We start from the raw sequence: 16,853 nt of genomic DNA on the forward strand, positions 1-16,853 counted from the left end.
GTGGGTGGGGGTGTGTGGGAAGAGGAAGGGTGGGTGGGTGGGGGTGTGTGGGAAGAGGAAGGGTGGGTGGGTGGGGGTGTGTGGGAAGAGGAAGGGTGGGTGGGTGGGGGTGTGTGGGAAGAGGAAGGGTGGGTGGGTGGGGGTGTGTGGGAAGAGGAAGGGTGGGTGGGTGGGGGTGTGTGGGAAGAGGAAGGGTGGGTGGGTGGGGGTGTGTGGGAAGAGGAAGGGTGGGTGGGTGGGGGTGTGTGGGAAGAGGAAGGGTGGGTGGGTGGGGGTGTGTGGGAAGAGGAAGGGTGGGTGGGTGGGGGTGTGTGGGAAGAGGAAGGGTGGGTGGGTGGGGGTGTGTGGGAAGAGGAAGGGTGGGTGGGTGGGGGTGTGTGGGAAGAGGAAGGGTGGGTGGGTGGGGGTGTGTGGGAAGAGGAAGGGTGGGTGGGGGGGTGTGTGGGAAGAGGAAGGGTGGGTGGGTGGGGGTGTGTGGGAAGAGGAAGGGTGGGTGGGTGGGGGTGTGTGGGAAGAGGAAGGGTGGGTGGGTGGGGGTGTGTGGGAAGAGGAAGGGTGGGTGGGTGGGGGTGTGTGGGAAGAGGAAGGGTGGGTGGGTGGGGGTGTGTGGGAAGAGGAAGGGTGGGTGGGTGGGGGTGTGTGGGAAGAGGAAGGGTGGGTGGGTGGGGGTGTGTGGGAAGAGGAAGGGTGGGTGGGTGGGGGTGTGTGGGAAGAGGAAGGGTGGGTGGGTGGGGGTGTGTGGGAAGAGGAAGGGTGGGTGGGTGGGGGTGTGTGGGAAGAGGAAGGGTGGGTGGGTGGGGGTGTGTGGGAAGAGGAAGGGTGGGGGTGTGTGGAAAGAGGAAGGGTGGGTGGGTGTTGTGAAATAGCAGTAAAGAAGAGTAAATATGATGTATTTTTATTAAAAGTAGTTAAAAAGAGCATTTAATAAAGAAAAAAATGTTGGTACAAATAAAAAGAATATTTTAAAATAAAAGTTTGCGAGCGTAGAGCATCCAGAGATTGGCGTTCGGAGGGCATTGTTAGATGTCAAATGTTTGTACAAATGTTTGTTAATAAAGTTAAAAATGTTGTCAGAAAAAAAAAAAAATATATTTTGAAATGAGTTGTTGGTGAAAGTGGTGTGTGCGGAGCGCATCCAGAGATTGGCGTGCGGAGCGCATCCAGAGATTGGCGTGCGGAGGGCATCCAGAGATTGGCGTGCGGAGGGCATTGGAAGATTGAAATGTATGTAGTTGAAGTGTGAATAATGTTGAATGTATGAATGTAATATGTGTGGTGATGTGTGAATGAATCAAAGTTGATTAAAAATGAAAGTATGATATAGCGGCAAGGAAGAAATTATAAGAATGGATAAAAAAAAAATTAGCAAAGCGGGGGTAATGTAAATAAAAAGTATTATAGCGGGTATGAAAGAAAGAAAATAAAACAAAATATAATATAAATGGATAATAGTAAAAGAAATGTAGTGTGTCGGCCATTTTATAAATTGATTTGACACTGCGTAGGTGCACGCCATTGTAGAAATTCGGAGCGCCGTTCGGAGGTCATTGGTAGATGTAAAATGTTTGTAGAAATTTGTGTTAATAAAGTTTTACATTTTGGCAGAAAAAAAAAATGTTGAAAAAAAAAAGTTTCTGCGGAGCGCATCCAGAGATTGGCGTGCGGAGGGCATCCAGAGATTGGCGTGCGGAGGGCATTGGAAGATTTAAATGTATGTAGTTGATGTGTGAATGATGTTGAATGTATTAATGTAATATGTGTGGCGATGTGTGAATGAAGGAAAGTTGAGTAAAAGTGAAAGTATGATATAGCGGCTATGCAAAAAAATAAAGAAAGGAATAAATAATGATATAGCGGCTATGCAAAAAAATAAAGAAAGGAATAAATAATGATATAGCGGCTATGGAAAAAAATAAATAAAGGACTAAATTATAAGAATGGATAAAAAAAATACATTAGCAAAGTGTAAAGAAAATGTATTATAGCGGCTATGAAATAAAGAGAAAATAAATGAAAACATGGTATAAATGGATAATAGGAAAAGAAAATTAGTGTCGGCCATTTTAGAAATGTAATTGACACTGCGTAGGTGCACGCCAAACGTACGGCATTGTAGTGATAGAAATTTATTGTAATTGTAAGTGAGTAGTTTGAGAAGAAATTGAAGTTGATAAAGAGTAGGCGGTGAGCGGCGTCCATGTGTTTGTAGAGGCAAATCTTTGTATTTAGTAGTTGTAAAGGCAAAAGTTTGGTAAATTAATGTAGTTGATGTGTGAATGATGTAGAATGTTAAGTGTGTCGGCCATTTTACAAATAGAATTTACACTGCGTAGGTGCACGGCATTGTAGAAAGAGAAATACATTTGAATTAGTACCAGAGTTTGTGGGGCATTAGTAAAAATGTAGAAAGAGTGCGTTGTGGGTGGCGGTTTATAGGGGTATTTGCACAGGCCGGTGTAATGTGCGCGCGAGTTAATGGACGCGTGCGGGCGGTGTAATGTGCGCGGCGGCGGGCATATATGAGGTGGGCAGAGAGCGGGCGGTGTAACGGGCGCTGTAATATGAGCGGTTCGTGGCGGAGGGAGAATGAAGGTAATGGGCGGCAGTTTAGTAAGGGTAATGGGCCGCTGTAATATGTGCGGTTTAGAGGATTGTCGTTGCGGAGGGAGAGGCGCCCATATATGAGGTGGGCAGAGAGCGGGCGGTGTAAGGTCCGCTGTAATATGAGCGGGTCGTTGCGGAGGGAGAATGAAGGTAATGGGCGATTGTCGTTGCGGAGGGAGAATTGTAAATGTGTGTAATGTGTAAGATGTGTGTAAGATGTGTGTGTGTGTGTGCACAGGGGTGACAGTGTGTGTGTGACAGTGAGTGTGTGTACAGTGTTAAGTGACACTGAGTGTGAGGGGGTGACTGTGTGTACAGGGTTGTGTGTGAGTGTGGGGGGTTGTGTGTGAGTGTGGGGGGTGAGTGACACTGAGTGTGTGTGTGGGGGGACAGTGGGTGTGTGACAGTGGGTGTGTGTACAGTGTTCAGTGACACTGAGTGTGAGGGGGTGACTGTGTGTACAGGGTTGTGTGTGAGTGTGGGGGGTTGTGTGTGAGTGTGGGGGGTGAGTGACACTGAGTGAGTGTGAGTGTGAGGGGGTGACTGTGTGTACAGGGTTGTGTGTGAGTGTGGGGGGCGAGTGAGTGTGGGGGGTGTGAGTGTGGGGGGTTGTGTGTGAGTGTGGGGGGTGAGAGTGTGGGGGGTTGTGTGTGAGTGTGGGGGGTGTGAGTGTGGGGGGTTGTGTGTGAGTGTGGGGGGTTGTGTGTGAGTGTGGGGGGTGAGAGTGTGGGGGGTTGTGTGTGAGTGTGGGGGGTGAGAGTGTGACATGTCAACTTACCAAGGAGTCGTCAGAGGTTCTGGCCGTGTGGTGTGACTGCAAGTGTGTGAGAGTGAAGGAGGTGATGTCACAGTGGGGCGTACCTCTTGGACCAATGAGATTCACCGGGCGTACCTCTTGGGCAATGACAGTCACGGACCAATGAGATTCACCGCAGATAGCACTAACCTCACTAACCATTCGATTTTATATATTACTAGCTGATATACCCGGCGTTGCCCGGAGGCCGTGAGGGGGGGCGTGAAAGGCAGGGGGGGGCGTGAAAGGCAGGGGGGGGGCGTGAAAGGCAGGGGGGGGGCGTGAAAGGCAGGGGGGGGGCGTGAAAGGCAGGGGGGGGCGTGAAAGGCAGGGGGGGGGGCGTGAAAGGCAGGGGGGGCGTGAAAGGCAGGGGGGGCGTGAAAGGCAGGGGGGGGGCGTGAAAGGCGGGGGGGGGGCGTGAAAGGCGGGGGGGGGGGCGTGAAAGGCGGGGGGGGCGTGAAAGGCGGGGGGGGCGTGAAAGGCGGGGGGGGGCGTGAAAGGCGGGGGGGGGCGTGAAAGGCGGGGGGGGGCGTGAAAGGCGGGGGGGGCGTGAAAGGCGGGGGGGGGCGTGAAAGGCGGGGGGGGCGTGAAAGGCAGGGGGGGTCGTGAAAGGCGGGGGGGCGAGAAAGGCGGGGGGGGCGTGAAAGGCGGGGGGGGTGTGAAAGGCGAGGGGGGCGTGAAAGGCAGGGGGGGCAAGACACACACACAGTGTGACACACACACACAGTGTCACACACACACAGTGTCACACACACACAGTGTCACACACACACACAGTGTCACACACACACACTGTCACACAGACACACAGTGAGACACACACACACACGTCACCTAGAGCGACACCTACCTGTAGTTCAGGCCGCCGCCATCTTGTCACTCGGCGCCGCGAGGGAACTACTTCCGGCCGCCGCCATCTTCTCAGTCGGCGCCGCCGCCATCTTAGGCGCATCGCGAGGGAGGAAGGGGGTCCGCTGCCTGTTCCCCCGCCGGGGATGGAGATGAGGCGCCGCGAGGTCCGCTGCCTGTTCCCCCGCCGGGGATGGAGATGAGGGGAGCGGGAGCGCCGGGAGAGGTGAGCGGAGGGGGTGTAATGTGCGCGCGTGTGCACAGGGACATCTCACTCGGCGGCGCCGCCATCTTAGGCGCATCGCGAGGGAGGAAGGGGGTCCGCTGCGCGGGGATGGAGATGAGGCGCCGCGAGGTCCGCTGCCTGTTCCCCCGCTGGGGATGGAGATGAGGGGAGCGGGAGCGCCGGGAGAGGTGAGCGGAGGGGGTGTAATGTGCGCGCGTGTGCACAGGGACATCTTGTCACTCGGCGCCGCCGCCATCTTAGGCGCATCGCGAGGGAGAAAGGGGGTCCGCTGCGCGGGGATGGAGATCAGGCGCCGCGAGGTCCGCTGCCTGTTCCCCCGCCGGGGATGGAGATGAGGGGAGCGGGAGCGCCGGGAGAGGTGAGCGGAGGGGGTGTGTGTGTGTGTACACAGGGGTGAGAGTGTGTGTGTGTGTACACAGGCCTGACAGTGTGTGTGTACACAGGGCTGAGAGTGTGTGTGTGTGTGTGTGTGTGTGTACAGGTTGTTGTTTCACAGGGGTGACTGTGAATGTGTGTGTACACAGGGGTGACTGTGTGTGTGTGTGTGTACAGGGTTGAGTGTGAGTGTGTGTACAGTGTTGAGTGTGACACTGAGTGTGTGAGTGTGAGGGGGTGACTGTGTACCAAGGAGTCCTCAGAGGTTCTGGCCGTGTGGTGTGACTGCAAGTGTGTGAGAGTGAAGGAGGTGATGTCACAGTGGGGCGTACCTCTTGGCCAATGAGTCACGGACCAATCAGATTCACCGCAGATAGCACTAACCTCACTAACCATTCGATTTTATATATTAAGAAGATGTGCCGATTACGCCGTCGGCAAACTGCCCTGGACGGTTACACGATGTGACGAATGTTTTGGCGGCGCACGTGTCCAGGGCCAGAATGTGGGGAAGGGAAACGGATGGATTTCAGATGAATGTTTTCAGCTATGCAAAAAGATAAGACCAGAGGCAAGGCCAGCCATGTAGGGCCTGGCCAGGCACCCCTAAAATTTGGGGGGTCCATGCTGGGGTCTGACAGGCGTATTGGGAAATCGGGCTCTGAGGGAACCGTCTTCGAATTCCACTGTCATCTCTGCTGGTGACATTGACAAGTCACTTTGGACCTTGGTGGCGCTGCATGGTATAAATGACTGCAGTATTATTGTTATATAACAGCAATGCGGGTATGCAACAATTACTGTATGTTACTATCACATATCCACACTGGTCAACATGTAAAAACTTCTATCAGGGTAACTAGGGGGAGATTACTTTATCCTGCACGACTTGTACTGGGATAGGGAACATTGGGAGAAGGTAAATAAAATCGGTATTTATAATGCGTTAGTGATTTAGACAGTGTTGCTACATAGTGCATAGCCAGAGATTGTAGATGATCAGACAACCAATCATGAGAGTCTGTGGAAAGGTTCATGTCGTGTCTCTTCTCTCCTCATGCAGACAGGATGGAGTGGATCAGGTATCTCCCTGGCCAGGCAGGTTAGAGCAGGAAAGGTAATTGACGAGGACAGGAAGGCCGGCATTGTCACCAACATTAATGTCACATACAGGCCTTGGATGGACATCCCACAGCGGAATGAAGCCGTGTTACCATTCAGGGCAGGTCTTTTTGAGGCTCGTGTTTTCTGCACCCCATTCATTTGCAATGCCCCTTGAGACATGTGGTGGCGTCGGATGTCAACGTTCCCTGATGCCTCAGCCTATACCCCCATTCTGAGAAATGTCCCCTGCCCCCAAAACAGTAACGCTATCCCGGGCCAAAACATTTTGGGTTAAAGATACAGGATAGATAAGTCACTACGCACCAAAAGGTTTATTCAAAGGTCATGGCAACACAACAGAATAGATTTTGAAGATATTTTATCACAGATTACACCTTCAGAATCGTTCTTCTCAATAAATGTTTTGTTTCCATAATCTTTACAAGTGTACCCGGCTTCATCTTCAGTTTAGTCTCCACGTCAATCTGATAATGTTATCCTAAGGAAATGTAAGAATACAACTTAAACAAAGCATCGCATCTTCACACACCCAAGCAAAGCAACGACGCGAAGTAATATAGGGCATGGGGTTTTGGTCTGGTTGTGCCCCTATATAACCAGCCCACTATTGGGTAACTAGTAGAGTACAGTATTTATATTATGGGTGCATCTAGGACCAATTTAAAATTGTTGTTGAAACACTTGGTATCCTACAGCTGCAAGGTAGTGTGGAAAAGTGTATGCTGCCTGCCGTGGGGTGGATGTGCCCTTCATCGCCTAGCTTTACAGCAAAGAGGAGCCCGCCACTGGTTTTATACTGGGATTGAACCCCTACAAAGTTGTAGGGGAGAAAGTGTATTCATTTCTCAGTGATTGCACCTACGGTCTACATCAGGGGGAGCCAAATCATGTCCTCAAGGGCCACTAACAGGTCACATTTTCAGGATATCCCTGCTTCAGCACAGTCAAAGACTGAGCCACTGGTTGGGCCACCTATGCTGAAGCAGGGATATCCTGAAAATCTGACCTGTTCGTAGCTCTTGAGGACTGGAGTTGGCTACCCCTGGTCTACATTTATTAGGCTATGGTCTACAATTACAGGCCTGAAGACAAGCCCTTGTCTCTTCACTGTCTATCAATACTTTCAATGATCAAGGTTATTAGCACTCACGGTACTGCAGTCCTGCCACAGAGGCACATACATTAACCAGGAGGGAAACTAGTTTATAGCAATGGAAGAAATGTCCAGACACCCCAGTGGTCTTAGTGAAGAACAAAGATGTTTATGGAATAGGATCAACGTTTCACTCCAACCTTGGACCTTTGTCAAGATCCTGTTCCAATAAACAGATTTTGTCTTCACTAAGACCACTGGAGTGCCTTAACATGTCTTCGATTTGCTATCAATACTTCTAAAGCGTTCCCCATACCGCACTGCATTGTAGTCTTGAAATCGCTTGCATCACCTCCTCCTCAAGCACATCTTTTTGGATAGACTCATTATTTGAAGTCCTAAATCTGGACGTAAGGGTGAAATAAAGGGTACCTTGCCAATCTCTGACCAATCACGGCTCCTTCTTTCAATATACATTCCCATATATGTATAGTTTATATATAGTCTGTGTGGGGTGGGATGGTGGGCCCTATTGAGTCCCAAGCGTCACGTGACACGAGGGACATCTCTTCATCTTCCACCGACTTATAATGGGGTAGGGAAACGTGGAAAACATATGACATATGATATAACTTTGGATCAGAATACTCCGATGCATAGCAAACACTTACAATTCCTTAACCTTTCTCCAAGGGCCTGTAGCATTGCAGTGTATTGCAGGCTGCTGTAACAGTGAAGGGGTTAAAAGCCAAACCATACATACAGTACTGTAGGTGTAGTCTGACCTCCTCTTGTGGTGAAACAGTTTTGTTATTTAACAGTTTACTCTTCCATTGGATGTCCTTGTGATACATTTTGCATTACCACCCTATTCCTAGACAGGAGGTCCAGGAACACAAGGAGAATCTCTTGGCAATGAGGAACTATTACATTCCCCCATACTTCCAGTCCAAGCAGGGTCAAAGCTTCCTCCTGACACAGGTAAGACTAGGATTCTGGGAGGAAACTCACCCAGTTCTCTTCCCATACTCACCAATCTGTCTCCTACTTCTACCATAGCAAGTCACTAACAAAGAAAGGGGTACGCTCAGTGTGCTCACACGCCCAGAGTCGGAATATCGTTTAACATTTTGGAGACTAAAACAAGTTTTGATCCCGTGTGGGAGACACGTGGTTGCTCTTTTGCAGGCTTTCTGTCTTTACTTTAAGGGGTAAACTCACCTTTTTGACAACGTGGTTGAGTCATTATGAGCTGGAAAGCAGAGAGTAAGACCGCTTTCGCTGGGAATGTTACAAGGCTGACGTTTGCTCGGCATGGTCCTCTCCCTGTGTCCTAAATTCTGTATAGAAGTAGTGCAATGTATTTCCATGCTGCTGCCCGTATAACCTCTTCCTGTTCTACTCTCCAGATTCCTGATATGGAGAACCTCTGGAACCAGCTCCCCACACTCCCGAGGACCAAAGAAGGATATAATAAACCAGGGCTGGCGCCCACTTTCAGCACAGAGGCAGCAGAAGGAGGTAACAGTGCTCTCTCATCTAAATCTCACATGCTCCATATCGGAACCGCCTTCACTAGTGCACACAAAGCAGCACCTTGTGTACATCCTCTTCAAAGCCGGGAATTTAGCAACACATTGCAAAACATTGCTGACCTAACCAGCACCTACTGGGAGAAAGCTGGAAGGATATCATCGTCTGTAATATGTGACTACGGGAACTGGTAATCCTGCAGGTGTGAGCTTCACGGGGCTGTGCAGCCACATCACAAGGCTGTGCAGCCACGTCACGGGGCTGTGCAGCCACGTCACGGGGCTGTGCAGCCACGTCACGGGGCTGTGCAGCCACGTCACGGGGCTGTGCAGCCACGTCACGGGGCTGTGCAGCCACGTCACGGGACTGTGCAGCCACGTCACGGGGCTGTGCAGCCACGTCACGGGACTGTGCAGCCACGTCACGGGCTGTGCAGCCACTTCACGGGGCTGTGCAGCCACTTCACGGGGCTGTGCAGCCACTTCACGGGGCTGTGCAGCCACGTCACGGGCTGTGCGGCCACATCACGGGCTGTGCGGCCACATCACGGGGCTGTGCGGCCGCATCACGGGGCTGTGCGGCCACATCACGGGGCTGTGCGGCCGCATCACGGGGCTGTGCAGCCGCATCACGGGGCTGTGCAGCCGCATCACGGGGCTGTGCAGCCGCATCACGGGGCTGTGCAGCCGCATCACGGGGCTGTGCAGCCACATCACGGGGCTGTGCAGCCACATCACTGGGCTGTGCAGCCGCATCACGGGGCTGTGCAGCCGCATCACGGGGCTGTGCAGCCACATCACTGGGCTGTGCAGCCGCATCACGGGGCTGTGCAGCCGCATCACGGGGCTGTGCAGCCGCATCACGGGGCTGTGCAGCCACATCACGGGGCTGTGCAGCCGCATCACGGGGCTGTGCAGCCACATCACGGGGCTGTGCAGCCACATCACGGGGCTGTGCAGCCACATCACGGGGCTGTGCAGCCACATCACTGGGCTGTGCAGCCACATCACGGGGCTGTGCAGCCACATCACGGGGCTGTGCAGCCGCATCACGGGGCTGTGCAGCCGCATCACGGGGCTGTGCAGCCGCATCACGGGGCTGTGCAGCCGCATCACGGGGCTGTGCAGCCGCATCACGGGGCTGTGCAGCCGCATCACGGGGCTGTGCAGCCGCATCACGGGGCTGTGCAGCCACATCACGGGGCTGTGCAGCCACATCACGGGGCTGTGCAGCCACATCACGGGGCTGTGCAGCCACATCACTGGGCTGTGCAGCCACTTCACAAGAACAAGCAGGGAGGACTGAGGAGTTCCGAGAGACTCCGGTGTCATAAGAAGAATATTACACATGTCATCCTTCTGCTTACAAGGTTTAGTTAACAGTGTTGCGTTATAGAAAACAAGACTTTCACTGCTAATTTAAATGGTAGCAAAACAGTATCAGGTATTTTCCCGGAAAGTAAAGACACAGGGGCGTAAAGCGATTTACTCTGAAGATCACCTGCAGTGAAAGTGTCCAAAACATGGGTTGAACCCATAAGCCAACCTCTTAACCTCAGTGCAGTGTGACGTCCCAGTCCATGCTTACACTTTCTCGGTGGGGGAATGAAGGTCTGAGGCTGGACAGAAACATTGGTCTATAGTAACTGAAATACTAAAATAAATGTGCCATTCATGTTGCTGCAGCCTCAGTAAGGGGTGCTGGTCCCCATTCCTCACCCCTTAGTTGGGATATAATTCTGGGCTCAGTATGCAGATTCCCTCCTCTGCTGTATCCGGTTAGGAGTTCTGCTTGTTAACCAGGAGTAATATGATACACAGGTCTATTTATAAAGGTTTCGCAAAAGTGGGACAAAGTAAAGATTCTCGGCCTCAAAACGTAAGACAAAAGCTGTGCGTAAAGCAGCACCGGATTTATTGAAGACAAGGAATGCCGTTAAAAGGAATGTGATTTTTTTCTTTGTGTGGGGTACTATTATTTTGTGTTTGTTTTGCAGTCAGTTGACATTAGCAAATAACCCCCTATTCTGCATCACTGTTCTGTTACAATGGTTGTGTTGTTCTCTTCTGCAGCCTGGGAGCCGGATGAGGACTTGAGACAAATTTACTCCCAGGACAGGACTGTCCCTTTCCAGACCCCCAGCGTGCAGGGGCCAGACCACCAGCATTTCCAGCCCCCCCGCGTGCAGTGGCCAGACCACCAGCATTTCCAGATCCCCAGCGTGCAGTGGCCAGACCACCAGCATTTCCAGCCCCCCCGCGTGCAGTGGCCAGACCACCAGCATTTCCAGCCCCCCAGCGTGCAGTGGCCAGACCACCAGCATTTCCAGCCCCCCCGCGTGCAGTGGCCAGACCACCAGCATTTCCAGCCCCCCAGCGTGCAGTGGCCAGACCACCAGCATTTCCAGCCCCCCAGAATGCAGTGGCCAGACCACCAGCATTTCCAGCCCCCCAGCGTTCAGTGGCCAGATGATGGAACAGCCAAGCCACTGCGGTCAGATAGGGAACGTTTGCCACTCGCAGGTATATATCCGCATGTTATACAGCGAGGCAGGGATAATATCTGAGGTCTGAGACAGACTGCACTGAGACAGGCCCTGGGATCCCAGGCTTCTGATCAGGCACACAACCTTGCAAAGAGGATAAGATGTTGATACAGAAAACCGTAGCTCGGCAGTTGGAATCCTGCTTGGCTTGCTTGGGCGCTGTTATATTTGTGGGTCAGTTGAGTGTAACTCCCTTCGCCTTGTCAGGAAAGATGCGTTTGTAGCTTGCAGTTCCGTTTCCAAAACTTTTCCTAATTCTGTTTTTATTTTTTATTTCCATCGTTTTGGGAAAGATTGTGTTTTTTGCTGTAGCTTTCTCCGAGAGTTCCCATAGACACATTTTTGAGAAATCTGCGCAAAATTATGCGATTTTAGACATCCATTACACAAAAGGCATGTATTTAAATGCCATGTTACCGGAGCCATTCTCTGCAGTAACCGAAAATCTGACATTTTTCTGGTGAATTTCAAATAAATAACGAGTTAGCAAATATCTGCGGACGTCAACGATTTTCCACAGGCAGTAATAGTCCAAAATATGCCAGGTTTGTGAAATAGTATAAGGGTTTCTCATCCTCCCACCAGGATATACAAGGAAACTAAATATGTATCACAGACTATCGTTCCCGGTAAAATATCCAAATATTCCCGCCAGCAATATCATGGATTCTAAAATGTACTCATTAAAATAGGTCAGTGCCCTTGTTACATGAAACTTGTTATCTTATCTTTCTTCTATATTTAACTATATATATATATATATATACAGTGGTTGACAAATCACCAAAAAATCTACTCGCCACACAAAAAAATCTACTCGCCACCTAGTACCAAACGTGTGCTGCTTGAGCCAATATTTACTCGCCCGGTGGTTAAATCCACTCGCCCGGGGCGAGCAAATGTATAGGTTTGTCGAACACTGTATATATATATATATACAGTATATAAAAGAGCATATATTTACACGTGTTGTTTGTGATACCTTTTTAATGGACTAGCCAAATGTATAACAGACACCCGGTAGTTCATACATTTTCTCCAATATATTACAATGTACCGTATTAATAGTACTTTGTACTATTATATTAATCTGTGTTATAAAATTGTAACTTGTATAATATTGGGTGGAATGGGGTTCACCCCCCCCCCCCCAGAGGGGCCTGCAACACGTCTGTCCCCCATAGTCTCAAAGGGGTTATAGCTGCTCTCTCACCGACGGGTGGCTGTGATACTGGCCCAGAACATGGGATGTAAATACTTCCACACTGTAGACGTGTCTTCTCTGAGACGCTGCATTGGATTGTACAGTATGGTCACTTAGTCCTTGCTTTGTGTTTCAGAGCCTTGTCGTCGCCTGTTCGAAGTCAGGTGCCCAAGTTTCTGTTTCGATAGATAATTAATACAACTAAACTTTCCGTGCAGCCCAAACTCATGCTGAGGCGGACTTGAGGTGGCCAGAAAAGTTCCCGCTGAGCAGATATCACCAGCTGACCCGCTGTCTGGACATAGATGTAACTGGGCAACCCAGGAGAGAGAGAGTTAAACTTCCAGTGTCCATCCTCAGCTCCAAACCGGCATTTATACCCAACAACAAGGTACGGTCCTCACACTGACAGCGCTAAAACAGCAAAGGGGAGAGCAGGGGGGCGCAATCTGAAGAGGGGGGAGCAATTGCATGAGACTCTTGGCTGTTAGAGGATAAATGTGTTGCAAACCCAATGGGGTTAAAGACAAGGATGGACAGTGTGACGGGAGACGCGCTTAATAACACATTTATATTTCGTGGATCCTGATTGAGCAGAACAGGTTGAGCAAAATAAACTGAGATTTATTCCCTTGATAGGCAAACACACGACAACTGCAGAATAAACTTAATAATTACACTTACGGGTATAGGAACAGAAGATAATGTCCAGAAAGGTGCAAGGCACCAGAAGATTGTCTTTTAAAATGTAGTCCTTTTGCAAGGGCATAAATTGCCAGCCCCAATCCTTCTGTGAATGTGCAAAGTATTTTCTGGTCCGTTGGGGTTAATCATATAACCCCCAGCAATCACAGTGTGCCAACGCAGAGTTTTGTCTTTGGTTCCGATGTAATAAGACTCTTTGCGTTCCGGGAATGTGCTGCTGCTCTTCTCTGCTCACATGGTAGAATGAAAAACGAAAGACGAAAGCCAATGGGGATAGCCTGGGTGGGATGTATATAGGATTTGGAAGCCTATTGCCAACATACCCACCCAATCCCCCTCGTGGGAAAGTAATCATTCCCCAATCACCTACTTGCCCACAGTTTGGAGAGTGGGCACTAGGGATTTCCGATTCACACAGAGCATGTGCGACAACGCCACCTTGGCTACTTAGCATAGGTGCACTCCCCTCTCTTCCTGGCCCCTCTCAGGCTGGAAGGGGGAAACTCAGGGTGTGAGTTAGCACAAATGGTCACCAGGATGTCCTATTTAGCATCCATCTGGCCAATTCACACCCCCCTTACTCTGGGTTTTTTGATGTGCAACTTCCAGAGAGACTTACAGCTGTGGGCCCAGCAGGCTAGCTTTGAAGCTTGCATAGGCAAGTGACCCAGCTCATAGGTGTCAAAACATTTGGTTCTGGTATGCAAAACATTTGTTCCTTAATGCATTACAAAGGCAGGCAGAAACAATAGCATCCTGCCTGTACATTTTAAAACTGCAACAGAAAGGCACTTTATCAAAAATATATGTTTCCCTTATGACAAAGTTATATTTTTAATATGTGTGTACTTGAGGGGTTACACTGAGGCTGCACACCAAAAATCAGGGTGCTGGCTCACTCCGTTCCTCTATTAGCAGTCTTAATGGAACGGCTCCTGTTATTCAGCACTGCAGTAGTGACTAGCCTGCAAAAAGTGGACAATGCATATAGGGGACAATGGTACAGGGGAACAGCATATAATATTAACCCCTTCATCCCCAATACGAAATAGGGGTAACCAGCCGAGCCCACTGCCTTTATTAATGCGCTCATTACCCCCATTTTCGCCACAGACAGTTTAACCCATTGGACCTGATCAGCACCTAAATATGTCACTGCAGGTAGCTACGATCTCTACATACAGTTATAATTATCTGTCCTCAGAGAGATACGCGGGGGAAGAAGGTACCTGTGGCCAATCCAGATAGTCTCTTTACTCCAGAATAACTAGTGACAGACACAACAAGGAAAAGTGGCTTCTGTTCCATAAAACGGGGATCTGTGTATCAACGCACAGAACAGTTCTGATGCGCGGCACTATTTTCTGCTAGTGGCAGCATCAATTGTAACTAAAATGTTTCTTACATTTCAAGCAGCTTGTCAGATAGACATGTTCACGTCCCTTCAGATCAGGCGGACAGTATTTATTTATCTATAACATGTGTTACCAGGAAGTAATACAGTGACAGTTACATCTCGTTTTCATGTATGTCCCGGGCACAGAGTTATAACAATACACGGTTACATTATAAGAACAGGGTTATGCAGTCAATTGAAGAAAAAGGTGCAAGCGCAAATAACACTACTTACCGTATACGTGAAAGGTGATAAAATATATACTGTCCTTGACAGAAAGTGCAGCTCCCAGAACAGGACTCAATCCCAGTCCAGATAACAAACGCGAAAATCCAGGGGCGCAAATTTCATCCAGGAACATAGAAAAAAATATATAACAACAATAGTGCAACACTGTATAACAATCTGGAACAGTATGGGTTAATCTTTGAATGTTAGACTTGCGTGTTCCACGTGACAAACAGGCAATTCGGTTATATTATTTATTTTATTTATTTTTATTTATTTATTTATAAAATATTTTACCAGGAAGTAATACAGTACATTGAGAGTTACCTCTCGTTTTCAAGTATGTCCTGGGCACAGAGTTAAGACAAATAATACATGGTTACAAATACAGTTACATAAATGAACAGGGTATACATTATATACAAGACATTGCATGCACAGTTAAAGAAAATATATGTTATGGGCGTATGTAACAGTTACAGACCAGATTAAAATGTGAGACAGCCTTAGATTTGAAAGAACTTAAACTGGTGGTGGATGTGAGAGTCTCTGGTAGGTTGTTCCAGTTTTGGGGTGCACGGTAAGAGAAGGAGGAACGGCCGGATACTTTGTTGAGCCTTGGGACCATGAACAGTCTTTTGGATCTCAGATGATAGGTGCTGCATGTGGTAGGGGTGAGGAGCTTGTTCAGGTAGCTGGGTAGCTTGCCCATAAAGAATTTAAAGCCAAGACAGGAAAGGTGAACTTTGCGCCTAGACTCTAGTGATGACCAATCCAGTTCTTTGAGCATTTCGCAGTGATGTGTGTTGTAGTTGCATTGGAGAACAAAACGACAGAGTAACCAACTCTGAACTCATCCAGGTAAGTACTCCACAGCGTCACGGGTGATATCCCAAATGATCCACAAGGAAAAAAGAGGGAGGGGAACCTCACCTACAAGGAGAAAAAAGCAAATATAGTGTCAAATGCTTTAATGATTAAAAAACACAAAGTAATGCGCTTACATCAGTGTCTTTGAGGCAGGCATTCAGACCACCCTGGGTCCCGACACAGGAGCTGGATAGACAGCAGTCCCAAAATAGCCTGAGATCCTGCTGCCCGGCCGATAGGCAGTCACTGGGCTGAGTAATGATGTCCACCAGCGCTGAGTGAATGCTCCCCATAGTCTCTTCTAGACTCCGCCCTACGCGTTTCGTCTATATTAGACTTCCTCGGGGGCTAATAGAGATTAGGAAGTCTAATATAGATGAGAGATGAAAATGCCTACCTTATTTTTAGTATTCTGCCATAAAATACCTTGAATGTGCAACAAAAGGTCTTAGGACAAAAGACTGCTTAGTAAATATGGCCCAGTGTCTGCAACACTTTGGAAAATGATACTTAATCCTGGGCTAGTGGCTGACTCTCATTTTCATGTCCCCTCCATCTCCCTCCACCTGTCCCTTCCTGGTTTGTATCATGGACACAGTTTGCAGTGGTGGAGGATCCCGTGAGGCGTAGAGTAAACACAGCATCTACATCAGCCCCGGCGAGCAGAGGTGTAAAGAGCTTACCACGAGGATTTCACCTTTTCCCAACGGCAGTGCAGTTTGGCGCCCTGAGAGAGGGGTATACGTATGCTACGACGGTCACAATGAAGAACATTGGTGTGGAATTGTGCAGGTAACATCCCCATGGCCTTCCTCCCAGCCCTCACTCCCAGGGTTACATTACTTAGAACCGCCCAACGCAATGCTCCTGCGTCAACTAATGTTACCAAAGCTTTCCAATTCTGATTGGGCAAAATGGGATTTAAGGCAGCATTGCCCTCATGCTCCAGAGGACGTGGGCGGTCTATTTGCAAGGGAAATTAGAGCTGGCTTGTGGCTGGATCTTGTGAGACGGGGCCAGTCACCAACGCGTGTCACCCGTCTTACAAGTCTATGTGTATGTACTGGCAGAGCTCATTCGTGTTTCACTGATTCATGGCTATTCATCTTCCAGTCTCCTTCATTGGTAATTTCAGTGACAAAGTGCTCCCTGGAAGCTTCAGATTAGACGGACATTGGGAGGAAATCGCATTACTCTCACATACTGTGTGTCTGTGTGTCTCATTACGCACGCCCAAACAATAAGACCTACAACAACCAAACTTGGAAGGATTACTTTATGTA

General features: G+C 49.4%; 1 protein-coding gene across 4 annotated transcripts in view; it reads left to right on the forward strand.

Annotated features, from left to right (window-relative positions):
* The window catches only part of SPAG17 (sperm associated antigen 17), a 481,463-nt gene that overhangs the window by 453,354 nt on the left and 11,256 nt on the right, over positions 1-16,853 (forward strand). Inside the window, exons 40-45 of one of the 4 annotated variants that reach the window (XM_075592931.1) lie at positions 5,935-5,988; positions 7,968-8,070; positions 8,499-8,610; positions 10,695-11,144; positions 12,590-12,762; positions 16,169-16,362. In XM_075592931.1, the coding sequence (XP_075449046.1) occupies positions 5,935-5,988; positions 7,968-8,070; positions 8,499-8,610; positions 10,695-11,144; positions 12,590-12,762; positions 16,169-16,362 (1,086 nt within the window). Of the gene's footprint in view, positions 1-5,934; positions 5,989-7,967; positions 8,071-8,498; positions 8,611-10,694; positions 11,145-12,589; positions 12,763-16,168; positions 16,363-16,853 lie in introns of those variants that run through there. The other 3 variants (XM_075592933.1, XM_075592932.1, XR_012800093.1) reach the window with 3 other exon arrangements.

Source organism: Ascaphus truei, chromosome 3 (genome assembly GCF_040206685.1).
Source record: "Ascaphus truei isolate aAscTru1 chromosome 3, aAscTru1.hap1, whole genome shotgun sequence".
Classification (NCBI taxonomy): Eukaryota; Metazoa; Chordata; class Amphibia; order Anura; family Ascaphidae; genus Ascaphus; species Ascaphus truei.